The sequence below is a fragment of the Oncorhynchus tshawytscha genome, linkage group LG03, assembly GCF_018296145.1.
Source record: "Oncorhynchus tshawytscha isolate Ot180627B linkage group LG03, Otsh_v2.0, whole genome shotgun sequence".
NCBI lineage: Eukaryota > Metazoa > Chordata > Actinopteri > Salmoniformes > Salmonidae > Oncorhynchus > Oncorhynchus tshawytscha.
This window is the reverse complement of record NC_056431.1, coordinates 55,292,926-55,313,862: the sequence shown is the minus strand read 5'-3', so window position 1 is coordinate 55,313,862 and position 20,937 is coordinate 55,292,926. Positions and strand designations below refer to the sequence as shown.

Sequence of the window (20,937 nt, the reverse complement as noted above, 5' to 3'; positions counted from 1 at the left end):
ACCTTCAACCGCATACAGAGGGAACTGAACATATTTCTGTTTATCTTTTTGAAAAAAAGCAACCAATTTTTGGGACAGTTCCACCACAGTAACCCCCTATACATAAACTGACCGTAAGTGTCCTTGTATAAGCTGGTGAAAAATGAAACTTGTTTCAACAATGTGGGGGGGTGTATCAAAGTTAAAATATTTTGACAAATATTTTGTTCTATTTTTGAAAATGCAATGTGTCACTTGTAAAAAGGTTCTTCTGAAGTATGTAAGTCATATACAGTCATTATTGCAGACAGTTCTCAGTTAATATTAGATAATTGTTTGATTGTGAATATGTTGAGCTTGGGCAATTGAGGACAAAATCTTCTTCCTTTTGAGACCTGAGTTATTTTGACTCAGATTTTCATACTGGATCATTGAACTAAAGGAAGCATAAAAAAAACTATTGTTAGTCAAGTTATGATAAAGTATTGAATTATTCAATTTTGCAGGTGGTTGATCAAAAGCCAGATGTTGATTTGCATAGTCTTTTAAGTTGTCCATTTGAGTGATCTGTTTTATATATATATATATAAATATGTCATGTACTGCTTTAATTGTAGCTGATTTATTTCAGTAAATTACTATTAGATGTGAGATCTGATTTGAATGTTTTTATTTTATTTGGAAGGACATGATGAACTTTCTCAGTACAGCAGGCCTACAGTTTCTTTAGTAATATTAACGTAATAATTCAAGGTCATTTGTTAGGCTTTTTTCCATCATAGGGCATATAAAATACACATAGTCTAACACTTGTGAATTCGCCTTGGTATTTCAATTGGATTGCTGCCAAATGCACATTTGAAGGTTGGCCAAAACTAACAAATGGCGTAGCTGTATCTTTTTGGAGCAGAGCAACACACCTATAAAGTGGCATTGGACAAAACAAACATTTACCTGCTGACGTTAGTCGAACACGTAGCAATACTACGCTTATGGTGCAGACAGAGTGTGAGGGCAAACCATACGGCTGGATTTTTTTTATCACAACATTAATCATTAAATGATCTTTAATGTACTTTTATTGTATTAAGATTTTAGAACGAGAAACTCGATATTTGGAACAGGCTGTTAATGAGGACTTCAGTGGAGATGGTAGTTAATTTTTGAGGTAGGTAAAGAAATAACCATCATTGTGCTGATTTTTCACTGTTCCAACATCAGATTTGCTGAATTAAGGACGAGTTGAGATTTTTTTTAAATTTTTAGATCTGCGTTTATTGAATTGTTCCTATTCCCGATTGCCAGCAATATAGCCTATATGCATAATCGTGAAGAAAAAAAACACATTTAATATAACGGACGTGATTTAATGTCGTGAAAATGGATTCGTTTTCCTTAAAGACTAAATTACATGTTGACCCAGTGAATACATCTTATGTCAAGGAATGTACCGGTAATTCGATTTTTTTTCTTCTCGTCGAATACAACTACCCTACCATGATCCAGGCAAGTCAGGCTCGTGCTGTTGCATAATCACACCTGCCTGCATCCGGGTGGCTGTTTAGTTGCCACACCTCTATTTTGCTCTATGGAAGGTAAGGCAATGATTAGGCTACCTTTGTATCTCCACATTTAAATAAGCTAATGATTTTTTTCCCATCAAATAAGGATACATAATTGTATAGCTTATTTCTGAGACACTGCCCTATAGATAGAAGTTTGTCTGAAAACCAAGCATTTCATTGCCCTTTGATTTTGTATACTTTGGGGGTTAATGAATATACAATGCTTTTAACCAGGAGTGATATTCACATTGACCTTGTTTCAAGGTGAGTCACTCAGTTTTAAACTCTGGTGTACTTTTATGTATCCATCCACTCCAGGGTACTAAACTAGAGTGCGTGCAGGCAGAGGTTTGGTCAAAGCGGTTATGGAAGCGATGCCATTCGGCTGGATGCTCCACAGGTCTAACGTGGAGGATGTGACAGAACTTCTGAAGACTAGGGAGTCTAGGAGGGCCAGCGGCAGTAAAACCACACCTGTCCAGGATCTGTTCCATGAGGACGCTCAGGTAGGTTATCATTACAAGTCAAGACCTTGCTGAAAGTCAACAGTTGCCACAAATGCTGCCTGCCCTGAGGGTATGAGGAAGTCTTTGATAACATAGTTGGAGCCTGGTCCAAGATATGTTTGTGCTGTCTTGTGAAATCTCATGGTCATTGTTATGGCGTTCAGTTGGAAAGAAAACACAAACAGATCTGGGACCAGACCAGTGGCGACCCAGTTAATAAAGCCGTATGCGAACATGGTCTCTTTTTTGCTTTCTTAAGGCAGCTCCAAAATGCAGGTGTTTCAGCCTAGCTCAATCAATCAATCACATTTATTTATAAAGCCCTTTTTACATTAGCTGATGTCACAAAGTTCTATACAGAAACCCATCCTAAAACCCCAAATAGCAACCAATGCAGATGTAGAAGCACGGTGGCTTGGAAAAACTCCATAGAAAGGCAGGAACCTAGGAAGAAACCTAGAGAGGAACCAGGCTCTCCAGGGGTGGCCAGTCCTCTTCTGGCTGTACCGGGTTGAGATTATAACAGTACATGGTCAAGATGTTCAAACGTTCATAGATGACCAGCAGGGTCAAATAATAATGATCACAGTGGTTGTAGAGGGTGCAACAGGTCAGCACCTCAGGAGTACATGTCAGTTGGCTTTTCATAGCTGGGCATTCAGAGTTAGAGACAGCAGGTGCTGTAGAGAGAGAGGGAGAGAGTTTAAAACAGCAGGTCCGAGACAAGGTAGCATGTCCGGTGAACAGGTTAGGGTTCCATAGCTGCAGGCAGAACAGTTGAAACTGGAGCAGCAGCACGACCAGGTGGACTGGGGACAGCAAGGAGTCATCAGGCCAGGTAGTCCTGAGGCATGGTCCCAGACCGAATCTGCGTCTCTCACAAGGATAGGCAGACCATTCCATAAAAATGGAGCTCTATAGGAGAACGCCCTTCCTCCAGCTGTTTGGGACAGTAGCGTACGCGTAGGTATGTATGGCAGGACCAAATCGGAGAGATAGGTAGGAGCAAGCCCATGTAATGCTTTGTAGGTTAGCAAAAAAAAAACTTGAAACCAGCCCTAGCGTTTACAGGAAGCCAGTGTAATATGATCATATTTTTGGGATCTAGTCAAGATTCTAGCAGCCGTGTTTAGCACTAACTGAAGTTTATTTAGTGCTTTATCCGGGTAGCTGGAAAGTAGAGCATTGCAGTAGTCTAATCTGGAAGTGATAAAAGCATGGATGAACTTTTCTGCCACATTTTTGGACAGAAAGTTTCTTATTTTTGAATGTTACAAAGATGGAAAAAAGCTGTCCTTGAAATAGTCTTGATATGTTTGTCGAAAGAGAGCTCAGGGTCCACAGTAATGCCGAGGTCCTTCACAGTTTTATTTGAGACGACTGTACAACCATCAAGATTAATTGTCAGAAGATCTCTTTGTTTCTTGGGACCTAGAACTAGCATCTCTGCTTTGTCTGAGTTTAAAAGTAAAACATTTGCAGCCATCCACTTCCTTATGTCTGAAACACAGGCTCCTAGGGAGGGCAATTTTGGGGCTTCACCATGTTTCATCAAAATGTACAGCTGTGTGTCATCCGCATAGCAGTGAAACTTACAGTTGATTTGTCAGAGGACAAACCATCCACAGAGACAAACTGATATCTTTCCAACAGATAAGATCTAAACCAGGCCAGAACTTGACGGTGTAGACCAATTTGGTTTTCCAATCTCTCCAAAAGAATGTCATGATCGATGGTGTCAAAAGCAGCACTAAGGTCTAGGAGCACGAGGACAGATGCAGAGCCTTGGTATGACACCATTAAAAGGTAATTTACCACCTTCACGAGTACAGTGTCAGTGCTCTGATGGGGTCTAAAATCAAACTGAAGCGTTTCATATACATTGTTTGTCTTCAGTGAGTTGCTGTGCAACAGCTTTTCCTAAAGTGTTTGAGAGGAATGGGAGATTCGATGTAGCGCGATAGTTTTTAAAATATTTTCTGGGTCAAGGTTTGACTTATTCAAGGGAGTCTTTATTACTGCCACTTTTGGTGAGTTTGGTACACATCCGGTGGATAGGGAGCTGTTTATTATGTTCAACATAGGAGGGCCAAGCACAGGACTCTTTTAGTACCGGTAGTTTAGTTGGAATAGGGTCAAGTATGCAGCTTGAAGGTTTAGAGGCCATTACTATTTTCATGAATGTGTCAAGAGATATAGGATTTTTTTTTTTTACTTGTGTCTCCCTTGATCCTAGGTCCTAGCAGTGTTGTGCAGAGTCAGGACAACTGAGCTTTGGAGAAATATGCAGATTGAAAGAGGAGTTTGTAATTTGCTTTCTAATGATCATGATCTTTTTGTCAAAGAAGTTCATGAATTTATCACTGTAGAAATGAAAGCCATCCTCTCTTGGGGAATGCTTTTTAGTTAGCTTTGCGGCAGAATCAAAAATACATTTTGATTTTGATTGTTCTTATTCTCTTCAATTAAGTTGGAAAAATAGGATGATTGAGCAGCAGTGAGGGCTCTTCGATACTGCACGGTACTGTCTTTCCAAGCTAGTCGGAAGACTTCTAGTTTGGTGGAGCGCCATTTCCTTTCCAATTTTCTGGAAGCTTGCTTCAGAGCTCGGGTATTTTCTGTATACCAGGGAGCTAGTTTTTTTTTGACAAATGTTTTTTGACTGCATCTAGGGTATTACTCAAGGTTAAATTTAATTCCTCGGGTGGTTAACCGATTTTTGTAGTACGACATCCTTGGGTAGGTGGAGGGAGTCTGGAAGGGCATCTAGGAATATTTGGGTTGTTGGACTATTCAAAGCACAGCTTTTGATGATCCTTGGTTGGCGTCTAAGCAGATTATTTGTTGCGATTGCAAACGTAATAAATTGGTTGTCCGATAGTCGAGGATTATGAGGAAAAACATTAAGATCCAAAATATTTAGGTCCAGAGTATGACTGTGGCAGTGAGTAGGTCCAGAGACATGTTGGACAAAACCCACTGAGTCGATGATGGTTTCGAAAGCCTTTTGGAGTGGGTCTGTGGACTTTTCCATGTGAATATTAAAGTCACCAAAAATGTGAATATTATCTGCCATGACTACAAGGTCCGATAGGAATTCAGGGAACTCAGTGAGGAATGCTGTGTATGGCCCAGGAGGCCTGTAAACAGTAGCTATAAAAAGTGATTGAGTAGGCTGCATAGATTTCATGACTAGAAGCTCAAAAGACAAAAGTGCAGTTTGTTTTTGTAAATTGAAATTTGCTATCATCATGAATCACGTTGACAATCTACTGGCAAATCCTACTGGCACTGTATTGGTGCTCATTGGCCAATGACCATAAACATTACACAACAAGTTGGAAATTGCAAATTCAACAATGAGTGCTTTGGAAGGAATCAGTTGCGGAACATTTAGGGCTGTGGCGGGCACAACATTCTGTCAGCCGGTGATCGTCAAGCACATAACTGTCGGTCTCACGGGTATTGACTGTTAATCAACATAAACATAATTAGCATCTCCCGGCTTCCACACAATGCCTACCAGCTATTTTAAAAAGTCTAATAAATTCTATTATACAGTGCCTTGCGAAAGTATTCGGCCCCCTTGAACTTTGTGACCTTTTGCCACATTTCAGGCTTCAAACATAAAGATATAAAACTGTATTTTTTTGTGAAGAATCAACAACAAGTGGGACACAATCATGAAGTGGAATGACATTTATTGGATATTTCAAACTTTTTATAACAAATCAAAAACTGAAAAATTGGACGTGCAAAATTATTCAGCCCCCTTAAGTTAATACTTTCTAGCACCACCTTTTGCTGCGATTACAGCTGTAAGTCGCTTGGGGTATGTCTCTATCAGTTTTGCACATCGAGAGACTGACATTTTTTCCCATTCCTCCTTGCAAAACAGCTCGAGCTCAGTGAGGTTGGATGGAGAGCATTTGTGAACAGCAGTTTTCAGTTCTTTCCACAGATTCTCGATTGGATTCAGGTCTGGACTTTGACTTGGCCATTCTAACACCTGGATATGTTTATTTTAGAACCATTCCATTGTAGATTTTGCTTTATGTTTTGGATCATTGTCTTGTTGGAAGACAAATCTCCGTCCCAGTCTCAGGTCTTTTGCAGACTCCATCAGGTTTTCTTCCAGAATGGTCCTGTATTTGGCTCCATCCATCTTCCCATCAATTTTAACCATCTTCCCTGTCCCTGCTGAAGAAAAGCAGGTCCAAACCATGATGCTGCCACCACCATGTTTGACAGTGGGGATGGTGTGTTCAGGGTGATGAGCTGTGTTGCTTTTACGCCAAACATAACGTTTTGCATTGTTGCCAAAAAGTTCAATTTTGGTTTCATCTGACCAGAGCACCTTCTTCCACATGTTTGGTGTGTCTCCCAGGTGGCTTGTGGCAAACTTTAAACAACACTTTTTATGGATATTAAGAAATGGCTTTCTTGCCACTCTTCCATAAAGGCCAGATTTGTGCAATATACGACTGATTGTTGTCCTATGGACAGAGTCTCCCACCTCAGCTGTAGATCTCTGCAGTTCATCCAGAGTGATCATGGGCCTCTTGGCTGCATCTCTGATCAGTCTTCTCCTTGTATGAGCTGAAAGTTTAGAGGGACGGCCAGGTCTTGGTAGATTTGCAGTGGTCTGATACTCCTTCCATTTCAATATTATCGCTTGCACAGTGCTCCTTGGGATGTTTAAAGCTTGGGAAATCTTTTTGTATCCAAATCCGGCTTTAAACTTCTTCACAACAGTATCTCGGACCTGCCTGGTGTGTTCCTTGTTCTTCATGATTCTCTCTGCGCTTTTAACGGACCTCTGAGACTATCACAGTGCAGGTGCATTTATACGGAGACTTGATTACACACAGGTGGATTGTATTTATCATCATTAGTCATTTAGGTTTGGATCATTCAGAGATCTTCACTGAACTTCTGGAGAGAGTTTGCTGCACTGAAAGTAAAGGGGCTGAATAATTTTGCACGCCCAATTTTTCAGTTTTTGATTTGTTAAAAAAGTTTGAAATATCCAATAAATGTCGTTCCACTTCATGATTGTGTCCCACTTGTTGTTGATTCTTCACAAAAAAATACAGTTTTATATCTTTATGTTTGAAGCCTGAAATGTGGCAAAAGGTCGCAAAGTTCAAGGGGGCCGAATACTTTCGCAAGGCACTGTATAGCCAACACCACAATAAATCTATTTTTTATTTTAGAAAGGTCTAAAGAAGCATTAAATGAAGACAATATTGTCTATTTCAGAAGAAAAGAATAGCATACTCTGAGTTGTACTTATGTTAGGTCTTGATGCGGCTATGCCAAATGGCTGTGTGCTAGTTATTTTAGCAGACGAGATTTGCTTATAGTTCAGTGCCATTATTTTATATTATGTTCAAATCAAATTTTATTTGTCACATGCGCCGTATACAACAGGTGTAGTAGACCTTAGTGAAATGCTTACTTACAAGCCCTTAGCCAACAATGCTTTAAGAAGTTAAGAAAAATAATAATAATATTTGTTCAGTAAAAAATTGAAAATAGAAAGGTGACGGGCCGCCCCCAGGTGGTAAGGGGGGCGGCCCGTCAGTAAGTCCAGGATCCAGTTGCAGAGGGAGGTGTTTAGTCCCAGGATCCTTAACTTAGTGATGAGCTTTGAGGGCACTATGGTGTGGAATGCTGAGCTGTAGTCAATGAATAGCATTCTCACATAGGTGTTCCTTTTGTCCACGTGGGAAAGGGCAGTGTTGAGTGCAATAGAGATTGCATCATCTGTAGATCTGTTGGGGCGGTATGCAAATTGGAGTGGGTCTAGTATTTCTTGGATAATGTTGTTGATGTGAGCCATTATCAGCCTTTCAAAGCGCTTCATGGTTACAGACAGTAGTCATTTAGGCAGGTTACCTTAGTTTTCTTGGGCACAGGGTCTATGGTCGTCTGCTTTAAACATGCTGGTATTACAGATCCAGTTTATGAGAGGTGGAAAATGTCAGTGATGTCACTTGCCAGTTGGTCAGCGCATGCTCGAGGTACACGTCCTGGTAATTCGTCTGGCCGTGCGGCCCTGTGAATGTTGACCTGTTTAAAGGTCTTACTCACATCGGCTACGGAGAGCGTGATCACACAGTTTGCCGGAACAGCTGGTGCTCTCATGCATGTTTCAGTGTTCCTCATCTCGAAGCGGGCATAGAAGTAATTTAGCTTGTTTGGTGGGTTTGTGTCACTGGGCAGCTCGTGGTAGATTGTATTAGTTTACAAACACTGCCACATCCGACGAGCATTGGAGCCGGTGTAGTACGATTCAATCTTATTCCTGTATTGATGCTTCGCCTGTTTGATGGAGAATACAATTGAACAAAGCTGAATAAAATAAATATTTTCTCCAAACGATTTGAGGGAATGTGGCTATTCTGTGTTGAGCGGTTTACAAAGAAATAGGTACTCCTTTATGCTTAATTTATTAATTGAACTTTAGTTATTTTACCATTTTTGGGCTATATGTTTTGGTTTTTAATACATTGTAAGGCTGCATGATGCAACTCTAATGATGATTTGAATAAAGTTGCTTGAAAGGCATGATTTCTGCTTTGTTTTTTTGCGCAGGCTGTACACACTCTAATAGTCTCTCATTTACAATTTGACAAGCACTTGATAATTTCACGATGGCATCCCCTTTGTGGCAGTAATGCACCCTAACAAATCCATGCCTTTTGCAATCTGAGTGCTGCGTTGTGACATTCTCCCTGAGTGTGCTATGCAATCCGAAGCGTCTCTCTATCACACTGCTCTCCGTCACATGATAGGGTCTTTCTCACAGGCTACAAGTGAAGACAGACACATCGGGATGCAACTGCGTGCGTCCTTATGCAATTACGAGGTGCATATTGAAGATATTGGAAGAACTGTCCACATTAACTTTTCGTCAGCCAACAAGATGAGTAGGCCTAATGAACAGCAAAAGCTCTATCCTATGTCAATCTAATATCCCCCATAGTACAAAAGTTGACCTATTCTGTGTGAGAAATAAATATTACAAACATTGTCTGGGACAGTTGGGGCATGCGGTAGATCCCAAATTAATACAACCACTAGCATCAAAAAAACGTTTTTATTCAATTTGGCTGATGCAACAGAGCAGAACGTTTAGCTTAAAATGTTTATTAGGCTATTCACATTATAAGGGCAGCAATGTGCACATGGTAGTAGGCTATAAGCGTGAATGTTCCATTAGCAGAATGTGTTTAATTGTAATTAGTTATTTCACCACTTTATTTACGATACAAACCTTATTAAAACATAGGCCTATGCGCTAGGCTACATGAGGTGTGCGACAATGATTCGAACAAGTCACAAAAAGGCATTGTTATGCTGGGCATCATTCAAAAGTGATAATATATCATTCACAAGTGATAGGCTAATATTGTCACCGATCAGACTATTCTTGATTTAATTTTGTCTACATAAACTAAATAATATGTGCGACATTTGTTTTGATTTCGAATGGACAATTATCACGCACCTGTATCGAAGCAGGCACAGCGGGAATAAAATACATGTCATCTAAATAGCAAATGGAGGACGCTTTTCCCCGTGGTTTATTTTCCTGCCAACCAGAAAGGCTATACTCCTGTTGGAAATATAAGCAAGGTGCTTAATATTTGGAAAGTTGAGATATGTAGTTGGCCTGTAATGAATAATCAGGGAGGAAAAGGTGTAGATTCACGAGCAGAGTGCAGCAGGTGTTCATTAAGCCTTCGCAGAAGTAACTGGAGGTGGTATGTGACAGGGTTGATGCGATGGATTATCTTGAAGGGACCAATGAAGCAAGGACAGAACTTTTTGCAGGGTAGGCGGAGCCGTATGTCTCTGGTGGAGATCCACACATGCTGTCCGGGGTGAAAGTGGCATAGGTCGGCGGCGTCTGTCGGCAAAGCGTTTCTGGGTTTTAGAGGCTTCCTGCAGATACCGTGAGCAGTCTCCCATTCCCGCTCACTACACCGAAACCAGTCAATGACAGCTGGGACAGTATCAGGCTCCGCCTCCCAGGGAAACATGGGGGTTGGTAACCAAGTACACACTGAAACGGAGTAAGGCGGAGTGATGAATCCATGAGTGAGTTCTGAGCGTATTCGGCCCAGGCCATATACCGACTCCAGCCTTGTGCAGAGGCAGAACATTGTTGGCAGAGGTACTTCCCTATTTCTTGGTTCAGGTGTTCCGTCTGCCAGTTGGTCTGGGGATGGCGACGGCGACCCCCAGTCGGTCACAGAAGGCTCGCCACACCCGGGATTTAATTTTGGATTGGAGATGTCTAATGTGAGTCTGGAAGGAGAGTTTACAGTCTAACCAGACACCTAGGTTTTTGTAGTTGTCCACATATTCTAAGTCAGAACCGTCCAGAGTAGAGGTCGACCAATTATGATTTTTCAATACCCATTATTGGAGGATCAAAAAAAGCCAATACCGATTAATCGGCCGATTTTCTTTTTATTTATAATAATGACAATTACAACAGTACTGAATTAACACTTTTTTAAACTTAATATAAAACATCAATAAAAATCCATTTAGCCTCAAATAAATAATGAAACATGTTCAATTTGGTTTAAATAATGCAAAAACATAGTGTTGGAGAAGTAAAAGTGCAATTTGTGCCATGTAAAAAAGCTAACGTTTGAGTTCCTTGCTCAGAACATGAGAACATATGAAAGCTGGTGGTTCCTTTTAACATGAGACTTAAAATATTCCAAGGTAAGAGGTTTTAGGTTGTAGTTAATGTAGTATTTATAGGATTATTTCTCTCTATGCCATTTGTATTTCATATACCTTTGACTATTGGATGTTCTTATAGGAACTTTAGTATTGCCAGTGGAACAGTATAGCTTCCGTCCCTCTCCTCACCCCTACCTGGGCTCGAACCAGGGACACATCAACAACAGCCACACTCGAAGCAGCGTTACCCATCACTCCACAAAAGCCTCGGCCCTTGCAGAGCAAGGGGAATAACTCAGAGCGAGTGACGTTTGAAATGCTATTAGCACGCACCCCGCTAACTAGCTAGCCATTTCACATCGGTTAAACCAGCCATTAGGCTGATAGGCTTGAAGTCATAAACAGCGCTGTGCTTGCGAAGAGCTGCCGGCAAAACGCACTAAAGTGTTGTTTGAATGAATGCTTACGAGCCTGCTTCTGCCAACCATCTCTCAGTCAGACTGCTCTATCAAATCATAGACTTAATTATAACATAATAACACACAGAAATACAAGCCTTTGGTCATTAATATGGTCGAATCTGCAAACTATCATTTCGAAAACAAAACGTTTATTTCAGTGAAATACGGAACCTTTCTGGATTTTATCTAACGGTTGGCATCCCTAAGTCTAAATCTTCTTGTTACATTGTACAAACTTCAATGTTATGTCATAATTACGTAAAATTCTGGCAAATTAGTTCGCAATGAGCCATGCTGCCCAAACTGTTGCATATACCCTGACTCTGCGTGCAATGAACGCAAGAGAAGTAACACAATTTCACCTGGTTAATATTGCTTGCTAACCTGGATTTCTTTTAGCTAAATATGCAGGTTTAATACTTCTGTGTATTGATTTTAAGAAAGGCATTGGTGTTTATGGTTAGGTACAGTCGTGCAACGATTGTACTTTTTTCGCAAATGCGCTTTTGTTAAATCATCCCCCAGCATTGCATTGATTATATGCAACGCAGGACACACTAGATAAACTAGTAATATCATCAACCATGTGTAGTTAACTAGTGATTATGAATGATTGTTTTTTATAAGATAAGTTTAATGCTAGCTATCAACTTGCCTTGGCTTCTACTGCATTCGCCTAACAGGCAGGCTCCTCGTGGAGTGCAATGAGAGGCAGCTGGTTAGAGCGTTGGACTAGTTAACCGTAAGGTTGCAAGATTGAATCCCAGAGCTGACAAGGTAAAAATCTGTCATTCTGCCCCTGAACAAGGCAGTTAACCCACTGTTCCTAGGCCATCATTGAAAATAAGAATGTGTTCTTAACTGACTTGCCTAGTTAAATAAAGGTGTATAAAAAAAAATCATTGTCCAAAAATACCGATTTCCGATTGTTATGAAAGCATAAAATCGGCCCTAATTAATCGGCCATTCCGATTAATCGGTCGACCTCTAGTCCAGAGTAGTGATGCTGGATGAGCAGGCAGTGATCGGTTGAAGAGCATGCATTTAGTTTTACTTGCATTTAAGAGCAGTTGGAGGCCACGGAAGGAGAGTTGTATGGCATTGAAGCTCATCTGGAGGTTAGTTAAAAGTGTCCAATGAAGGGCCAGAGGTATACAGAATGTCATCTGCGTAGAGGTGGATCAAAGAATCACCAGTAGTGAGAGAGACATCATTGATGTATCCAGAGAAGAGAGTTGGCCCAAGAATTGAACCGTGTGGCACCCCCATAGAGACTGCCAGAGGTCCGGACAACAGGCCCTCCGATTTGACACACTGAACTCTATCGGAGAAGTAGTTGATGAACCAAGCGAGGCAATCATTTGAGAAACCAAGGCTGTTGAGTCTGCCAATAAGAATGTTGTGATTGACAGAGTCGAAGGCAGGTCGATGAATACGGCTGCACAGTAATGTCTCTTATTGATGGCGGTTATGATATCGTTTAGGACCTTGAGCTTGGCTGAGGTGCACCTATGACCAGCTCTGAAACCAGATTGCATAGCGGAGAAGGTACGATGAGATTCGAAATGGGCGGTAATCTGTTTGTTAACTTGGCTTTCAAAGACCTTAGAAAGGCACGGTAGGCTAGAAATAGGTTTGTAGCAGTTTGGGTCTAGAGTGTCTCCCCCTTTGAAAAGGGGGATGACCGCGGCAGCTTTCCAATCTATGGGAATCTCAGACGATACGAAAGAGAGGTTGAACAGGCTAGTAATAGGGGTTGCAACAATTTAGGCAGATAATTTCAGAAAGAGAGGGTCCAGATTGTCTAGCCCGGGTGATTTGTAGGGGTCCAGATTTTGCAGCTCTTTCAGAACATTAGCTATCTTAATTTGGGTGAAGGAGAAGTGGGGAGGTCTGGGCGAGTTACTGTGGGGATCACAGGGCTGTTGACCGGGGTAGGGGTAGCCAGGTGGAAAGCATGGCCAGCTGTAGAATTATTATTGAAATTATTGAAATTCTCAATTATTGTGGATTTATCGGTAGTGACAGTGTTTCCTAGCCTCAGTGCAGTGGGCAGGTACTGTACAGCGTGCCAGAACCTTTTTGAGTTTGTGCTACAGGATGCAAATTTCTGTTTGAAAAAGCTAGCCTTAGCTTTCGTAACTGCCTGTGTATATTGGTTCCTAACTTCCCTAAAAAGTGGCATATCACTATGCTATTCGATGCTAATGCAGAACGCCACAGGATGTTTTTGTGCTGGTCAAGGACAGACAGGTCTGGAGTTAACCAAGGGCTATACCTATTCCTAGTTCTATATTTTTTGAATGGAGCTTGCTTATTTAAGATGGTGAGGAAAGCACTTTTAAAGAATAACCAGGCATCCTCTACTGACGGGATGAGGTCAATGTCATTCCAGGATACCCCGGCCAGGTCACTTAGAAAGGCCTGTTCGCAGAAGTGTTTTACGGAGCGTTTGACAGTGATGAGGGGTGGTCGTTTGACCACAGACCCATTACGGATGCAGGAAAAAATTAGGCACAGATCGCTGAGATCTTGGTTGAAAACAGCAGAGGTGTATTTGGAGGGCGAGTTAGTTAGGATGATATCTATGAGGGTTCCCATGTTTACGGATTTGGGGTTGTACCTGGTAGGTTCATTGATAATTTGTGTGAGATTGAGGGCAACAAGCTTAGATTGTAGGATGGCCGGGGTATTAAGCATGTCCCAGTTTAGGTCACCTAGCAGCACGAGCTCAGAAGATAGATGGGGGGCAATCAATTCACATATGGTGTCCAGGGCACAGCTGGGGGCAGAGGGGGGTCTATCGCAAGCGGCAACGGTGAGAGACTTGTTTCTGGAAAGGTGAATTTTTAGAAGTAGAAGCTCAAATTGTTTTGGTACAGACCTGATATCCTGCAGAGTTCTATCTTACTATCTCTGCAGTAGATTGCAACACTGCCCCCTTTGTCAGTTCTATCTTGTCGGAAAATGTCATAGTTAGGGATGGAAATTTCAGGGTTTTTGGTGGTTTTCCTAAGCCAGGATTCAGACACGGCTAAGACATCTGGGTGGGCAGAGTGTGCTAAAGCAGTGAATAAAACAAACTTAGGGAGGAGGCTTCTAAGGCTAACATACATGAAACCAAGGCTTTTACGGTTACAGAAGTCAACAAATGAGAGCACCTGGGGAGTGGGAGTGGAGCTAGGCACTGCAGGTCCTGGATTAACCTCTACATCACCAGAGGAGAAGTAGGAGAAGGGTACGGCTAAAGGCTATAAGAACTGGCCGTCTAGCACGTTCAGAACAGAGAGGGAAGGGAGCAGGTTTCTGGGCACGATAGCATAGATTCAAGGCATAATGTACAGACAAAGGTATGGTAGGAAGGGAGTACATTGGAGGTAAACCTAGGCATTGAGTGATGAAGAGAGAGATATAGTGTCTAGAGACGTTTAAACCAGGTGATGTCATCGCATATGTGGGAGGTGGAACAACATGGTTGGTTAAGGCATATTGAGCAGTGCTATAGGCTCTACAGTGAAATAAGACCGTAATCACTAACCAGGACAGTAATGGACAAGGCACATTGATATTAGGGAGAGGAATGCGTAGCCAAGTGATCGTATGGGTCCAGTGAGTGGTTGGGCTGGCTGGGGACACAGCGATTCAGACAGTTAGCAGGCCGATGCTAGCAGTTAGCAGGCCGGGGCTAGCAAGCTAGCATAAGGGACTTAGTGGGATGTCGCGATGGAGGAAAAGTCTGTTTTTGCCTCCTCGTGCGGTGACGTCGATAGAACAGTCGTGGAATTAGTAGGGTTCCAAGTAGCAGAGGGGGTCCAAGTCCAATTGGCAAAATAGGTATAGTGGTCCAAGAAACTGGCCGGTGGATCAGCTAACAGTCCAATATGCTACAGATAGCTAGCAGGCTGCGGTTAGCATAATGGGCCTTCAGGGGACGTCGCACCTGAGGGGCCTGTTGGGATCCTTGGGCAGATTATGTCGGTATTCCAGTCGTGAAGGATCGGCGGGGTTCCGTGCCCCGTACCGGCACTAGAAGGGGTCCGGATATTGTAGCCGAGGAGTGGGCTTCAGGAGTGAGTAGCCCAGGAGCCCTAGCTGGGAGATGGGTCTAGCATGGGCTAGCCCCATGCTAGTTGGTGCTTGCTACGGGACGGAAACATTAGCCAGGAGTAGTCATCCCGGGTTGTGGTTAGCTAGCTGCCATGATCCAGATGAAAGGGTTCAGAGTTTGCTGTAGGAATCCGGGGATATGGAGAGAAAAATAGGTCCGATATGCTCTGGTTTGAAACGCGTTGTACGAACTGGTGAGAGCTTTCCGAGCTAAAGGTTAGCTGACTGATAGCTGGTAGCTAGTTAGCTAGCTAGCCTCAGATGCACACCACATTGGGTGAGGTGGGTTGCAGGAGAGTATTTTGAAGTTGAGGTTTAGGAAAAATATTAAAAAGAATGCGAAGAAAAAGATACAAAAAGATACATGGGACAAGACAAAGACGTCTGACTGCTACGCCATCTTGGAAATACATTCAACACCATGGGCCAGAAAAGGTTGAATGCATTGACCAAGCTGTCAATCCAGCATGACTTCTGCCTTCTGCCGCGTTCAAAAGAACTGGAAACTCTGAACTGGTCTATCCCAAACTTCAGTGAGTTTAATACAACTGGGAAGTCGTAAAAAACAACTCAGAATTCCAAGTCGGCCCTATTTCTAGTGCTCCGACCTGAATATCACTGACGTCATGATTCAATCTTGTTTTTTCCAAGTTCCCAGTTGTCTTGAAAGTGCCAGAAAAATCCAGAGAATGCCAGACTTTGATGTCAAAGTTTGATGACAAAATTTGCCCACAAGGACCATCGCGCCACCATCCTGTTCAAGTGAGCACAGCATGTATTGTATGCTGCTGCATTGATGATGCAATATGCCAGGGAGATATGTATACCGTAGCTAAGGAAGTAATACTAAGTGTAAGTTGTGTAGTAAGCTGTTAATAGCCCATGTCCCTCACCCTAATAATTAGTTCCCATTCCCCCTCATCCTTTTGCCTACTGTTTTGACTTGGTGGTGCACATGTAGACTATAGCCTGTTTTAGAGAAATGCAACATTCTAATATTGTAAGAGCTTTCATTGTCTGCTTATATGCCACCTTTATTTATCCTACAGGTCTGACTTGGTGTACAGGGAGAATACTGCAAGAACAGCCCATGAATTATGTCACTGTACATTTAAAAAGTGCTGAAAAATAGTTATATTGACTACGTTCATCCTAGCTCGCTCATTGTCTTAATCTAAGTTACGGATTGCCTCTTATCAGCTCGTCGTCCCATTATGCCATAGTTTGTACATCTCAATTGTCAGTAGAAACCATGTTTTTTTAAAGTCAGTAAATGAGGCTGAATTAACTGTTTCGCCGCCAGACAAGGCCCTGCTGTTAGCCCGGTTTTGCAATGGTAAGGATTCACTCCATGGTGCTGAAAAGAAAGCTCTGCTATTGGGACAGCTTTATGTAACAGTTTGTGGGAACCGTTTGTCACTGTTATAGTGCAATTCATTGATTGTTTAGTGTTGTGTAGTGGCTTTGGTGGCATGCGTCAAAAACAATATATATATATTTTTTGGCCCCACCAAGATTTACATGCTAAAATCCGTACTGGACCAGACTATAAAAGTTGTGCAGGTCTGATAAAAATCGGGAAATGTCGTCTATTCTAAACTGCAGGGGTCGCAGCATCTCTCTCAGCCATGGTGGAGGGTGAAGCTGTTTGTGTGGGAGCCTGTCCTGTTTGGGACGTGGGACGGAGTGTTTACTACCTGTATGATCAACATCTTTGGTGTGGTGTTGTTCCTCCGCACTGGGTGGCTGGTGGTGAGTTTGAATTTAATTTAATTTCATTCAATACATTTATTTGACAGGGACAATGCACACCAATCAACATTTATGGAAATTTACCAGATTTGGCCAGCTAGCTAGTTTTCAACTGTAGTCCCAGGGAAGGTAGCTGTAGGCATGAGTTTGCTCACCTAGGGGTCTGCATACTGAACAGGCGGACCACAGGCTGGATCCGAACCCAGAGCCGGGTCAATAGACTCAATATAGACTGCTGGTCCTGACCCCCCCCCCAGTGTATAATAGAACTGTCGGGCTTCAACCCCTGGTATCATATGTACTCACAGGACATGGCAAAATTTCTATCTGCCACATTTTGTAGAATTGTAGGGAAAGCATTAAAACTGGAAAACTTTCTCTACTCCATCAAGATGGGGTGTGAACAGTTTGAACAGTTTGGGTTTGCATGGGTTGCGATTTGGGGGTTTGTTACTATGCCGATAAATGACAATATCCATTCGGAAATTTGTGTGACTGGACCTTCTGAAATAGTACTTGAGTAGTTCTGCCCTACGGTGTGCACATGTTGGTTCTATAGCCCAGCACTAAAACACCTGATTCAACTAGTCAAGGGCATAGTGATTCAATGATTTGTTGAATAGGTAGTGTTAGTGCTAGGCTGATCTAGACATACAAGGACCTGTTCCATATATTGTATGACTTTCTTTTTGTTTTTTCTCTTGATGATGAAAGGGGAACCTAGGTGTATTGCTAGGTATGCTCCTGGTATCCGTGGTGGTTATCGTTGCCCTGGTAACAGTGATGTCAGGCATCGGCGTCTGCGAGCGCTGTGGGGTCGGTAGTGGTGGAGTTTACTCCATGATCTCTACTGTCCTGGGAGGAAGAGTAGGTGGGACCGTGGGGCTCCTGTATGTTTTCGGCCAGGTGAGAAACACCATGTGTGTGTACATGTTTTCATTCCCCCTTCATCCTCCTGCAACCCTTTGCATTGTGGTAAAGGATAACTTACCTTCAGTTAACTCACCTTTTAAAACAAAGATTATACAACTAAATAAATAAAAGAAGAATCAATATGTTTACATACAAGATCTCATGTCTTCTGTGTGTGTTTTGATTTCAACAGTGTGTGGCTGGAGCCATGTATATCACAGGGTTCTCAGAGTCTATTGCTCAGCTCCTGAGCCTGCAGAGTGAGTGGGCCGTTAGAGGGATGTCTGTGGCTGTCCTGCTCGGCCTTCTGGGTATTAACCTCGCCGGGGTCAAATGGATCGTCCGTCTCCAGCTGATACTACTGGCCGTGCTGGCTGTCTCAACGCTGGACTTCGTTATTGGGACGTTTTCCCACCTCGACCCAGGTGTGTACATGGCATAGCCTACAGTAGGCCTGCTGATGTGTTCTGCTTGACAAAATCTCCTGGACTATAGTGTATAGTGAACTGACAGAAGTGTGTGTGTAGCACTAACAGAAGGAACTTTAGTGCCAGGAGTAGCACAGTGGTGGTGTGAGGAGTTGTTCTTTTTTTAGCCTAGATCAGTGGTCCTCAAACCTCTTCTTGGGGATCCCCAGACATTTCACTATTTTCTTGTAGTCCTGAACTAGCTCGCCTCATTCACCTCGTCATGGGCTTGATCATTTGTTGACTAGTTAAATCAGGTGTGCTAATTCTGGAATAGTTCAACTACATTGGGTCTCAGAGGAGAGGTTTAAGAACCACCGGTTTAAATCATAGGTTCAATTAACAATTTTGTCCAGTAGGTGTCACTGTGGCATAATATAGCCTGGAGGATAACCACAACCTTTCTCTGCACTGCATTTGCCGTAGACTTCAGAGTTCGTCATTAGCCATCTCTCAGCTTCGTTGCAAATGTACTGCACCTCTTACTTCATACTCGTCATATGCAGTAGCAGTAGCATATAAACATACCTAGTTTTTCCCCTTGGTCAAATAAAATCAGAAATGTTATTGGCTGTAGAGAACCTTATAGGCTCCCCATCACAGTTTGACATTTCAATACTGTGTGTGTGTGTGTGAGTGTAGTAGCTAATGAAAAAAGATAATGCATGCAGTAGAAATAATGAATCAGGTGCTTGACTGAGTGACCCCAACTGACCCCAGGACACTTCAACTGGTGACTATTCAAGAAAATAAAGAAAAAGGAGCACTTTGTTTCTGCATTGATCTGAATGATTTAATACATACAATAATCAGTGATGAGGCAAGTTTGATTGACTCAGGCAGCAGTCTTGTGTAATGTTTACCCAGAATGTTTTTCATGATGGGCGTGGTTTAGCCAGAATGTTTTTCATGATGGGCGTGGTTTAGCCAGAATGTTTTTCATGATGGGCGTGGTTTAGCCAGAATGTTTTTCATGATGGGCGTGGTTTAGCCAGAATGTTTTTCATGATGGGCGTGGTTTAGCCAGAATGTTTTTCATGATGGGCGTGGTTTAGCCAGAATGTTTTTCATGATGGGCGTGGTTTAGCCAGAATGTTTTTCATGATGGGCGTGGTTTAGCCAGAATGTTTTTCATGATGGGCGTGGTTTAGCCAGAATGTCTTTCTTTCCCCGGCCTTCAACCGGAAGTTGATCCCTGCTCTTCCCGTTCTCACTGATTATCCACTTCCTGTCCAGTCCAAGGGAAGAGAACAGTCTGAGTTTCAAATGGCACCCTACTCTCTGTGTAGTGCACTACTTTTGACAAAAGTAGTGCACTGATTGGGTCAAGGGTTATCAAAGTGGGGTCTGCAGAGTTACTGCAGGTGGTCTACGGTCAGAATTATTATTGTTATACATTTTTTTGCACTTCTTTTTGAATGAATATTACTAATAGATTAAAGTGTGTAAAACAATGTAATAATATTCATGTACAATTTATGTTCTTAACCCTGGGCAACATGGGCTTGTGGGGCTCACAGGGATATTGGTATGAACAGTACTCCACCAATTATACATTTATACATTAATGCAGTGTAATTTAAGCTTTAAAACTGAAAAGTTTGCTCTGCCTCATGGCAAAATGCGTAAAAGTTCTGAAATTTGCTTTAAATCTCTCTGCCTCATGACAGAATTCACTCCGATGCCAAGAGGCGGGCCTTGTATATGGTATCGGCAGACATCATAGTAAAACTCCTTGTAGACTATTTTTATTTGTGTTCTGATAACGAGGGGGTCCCTGATATATTTGCAATCACAAAAGGTGTCACTGGACCCAAGAAGTTTGAGAACTCCTGTATAAGAGAATAGGGTGCCATTTGGGATGCAAATGCACAGTATTCCAGTAGGAGCTGGGTGTTTCTCCTTTCTTTCTCTCAACAAACCACAAAGAAGACTACGTAAATGGTGGTGGTGGTAGTGGTGGTGATGGGGGTTGGTTTAGTTCAGTAAGCTGAAACCTTAAACCTTACCCCAGACTTTTGCACACCATGTCTCTCCTTTCCTTTCCAGTCCAAACTTCTCATCCGTAATGATCCTCTCTTTCTCTGTCAGAACCCAGAGCCCAGGTCTGGATCCCAAATGGCTACCTATTCCCTGCATAGTGCAGTACTTTTGACCAGAGACCTATGGGAATAGGGTGACATTTGGGACTCAACCCAGAGCTGCCATAGGGATCACATCTTGTAGTTATGGCCTAGTGAAACTGATGCCCAGGTCTTTCCTAATAAGTTGCTGCTATGTTTTGAGGTGATCTCATGCTTTGGCACGGAGCCACCCTGATCTCCAGTCTAGGAGAATGGGACTGCGTCTGAAATGGCAACCTATTTCATAAATAGTACACTACTTTTGACCAGGACCATTAGAGCTCTGGTCAAAAGTTGTGCACTCTATAGTGGATAGGGAGCTATTTTGGATACACCCTTGGTTGGAGGATGTACGG

At 42.4% G+C, this 20,937-nt stretch overlaps 1 protein-coding gene across 3 annotated transcripts in view; it reads left to right on the top strand.

The window, feature by feature from the left end:
• Positions 1 to 918: 918 nt before the first annotated feature.
• slc12a8 (solute carrier family 12 member 8) overlaps positions 919 to 20,937 on the top strand; it is a 35,578-nt gene continuing 15,559 nt past the window's right edge. For 2 of the 3 annotated variants that reach the window (XM_024407489.1, XM_024407483.1), the window contains exons 1-6: positions 919 to 1,147; positions 1,486 to 1,574; positions 1,863 to 2,050; positions 16,933 to 17,079; positions 17,794 to 17,985; positions 18,185 to 18,416. In XM_024407489.1, coding sequence (XP_024263257.1) covers positions 1,910 to 2,050; positions 16,933 to 17,079; positions 17,794 to 17,985; positions 18,185 to 18,416 — 712 coding nt within the window. In that variant the 5' untranslated portion in view covers positions 919 to 1,147; positions 1,486 to 1,574; positions 1,863 to 1,909. The remainder of the gene's footprint in view (positions 1,148 to 1,485; positions 1,575 to 1,862; positions 2,051 to 16,932; positions 17,080 to 17,793; positions 17,986 to 18,184; positions 18,417 to 20,937) is intronic. The other variant, XM_024407497.1, reaches the window with a different exon arrangement.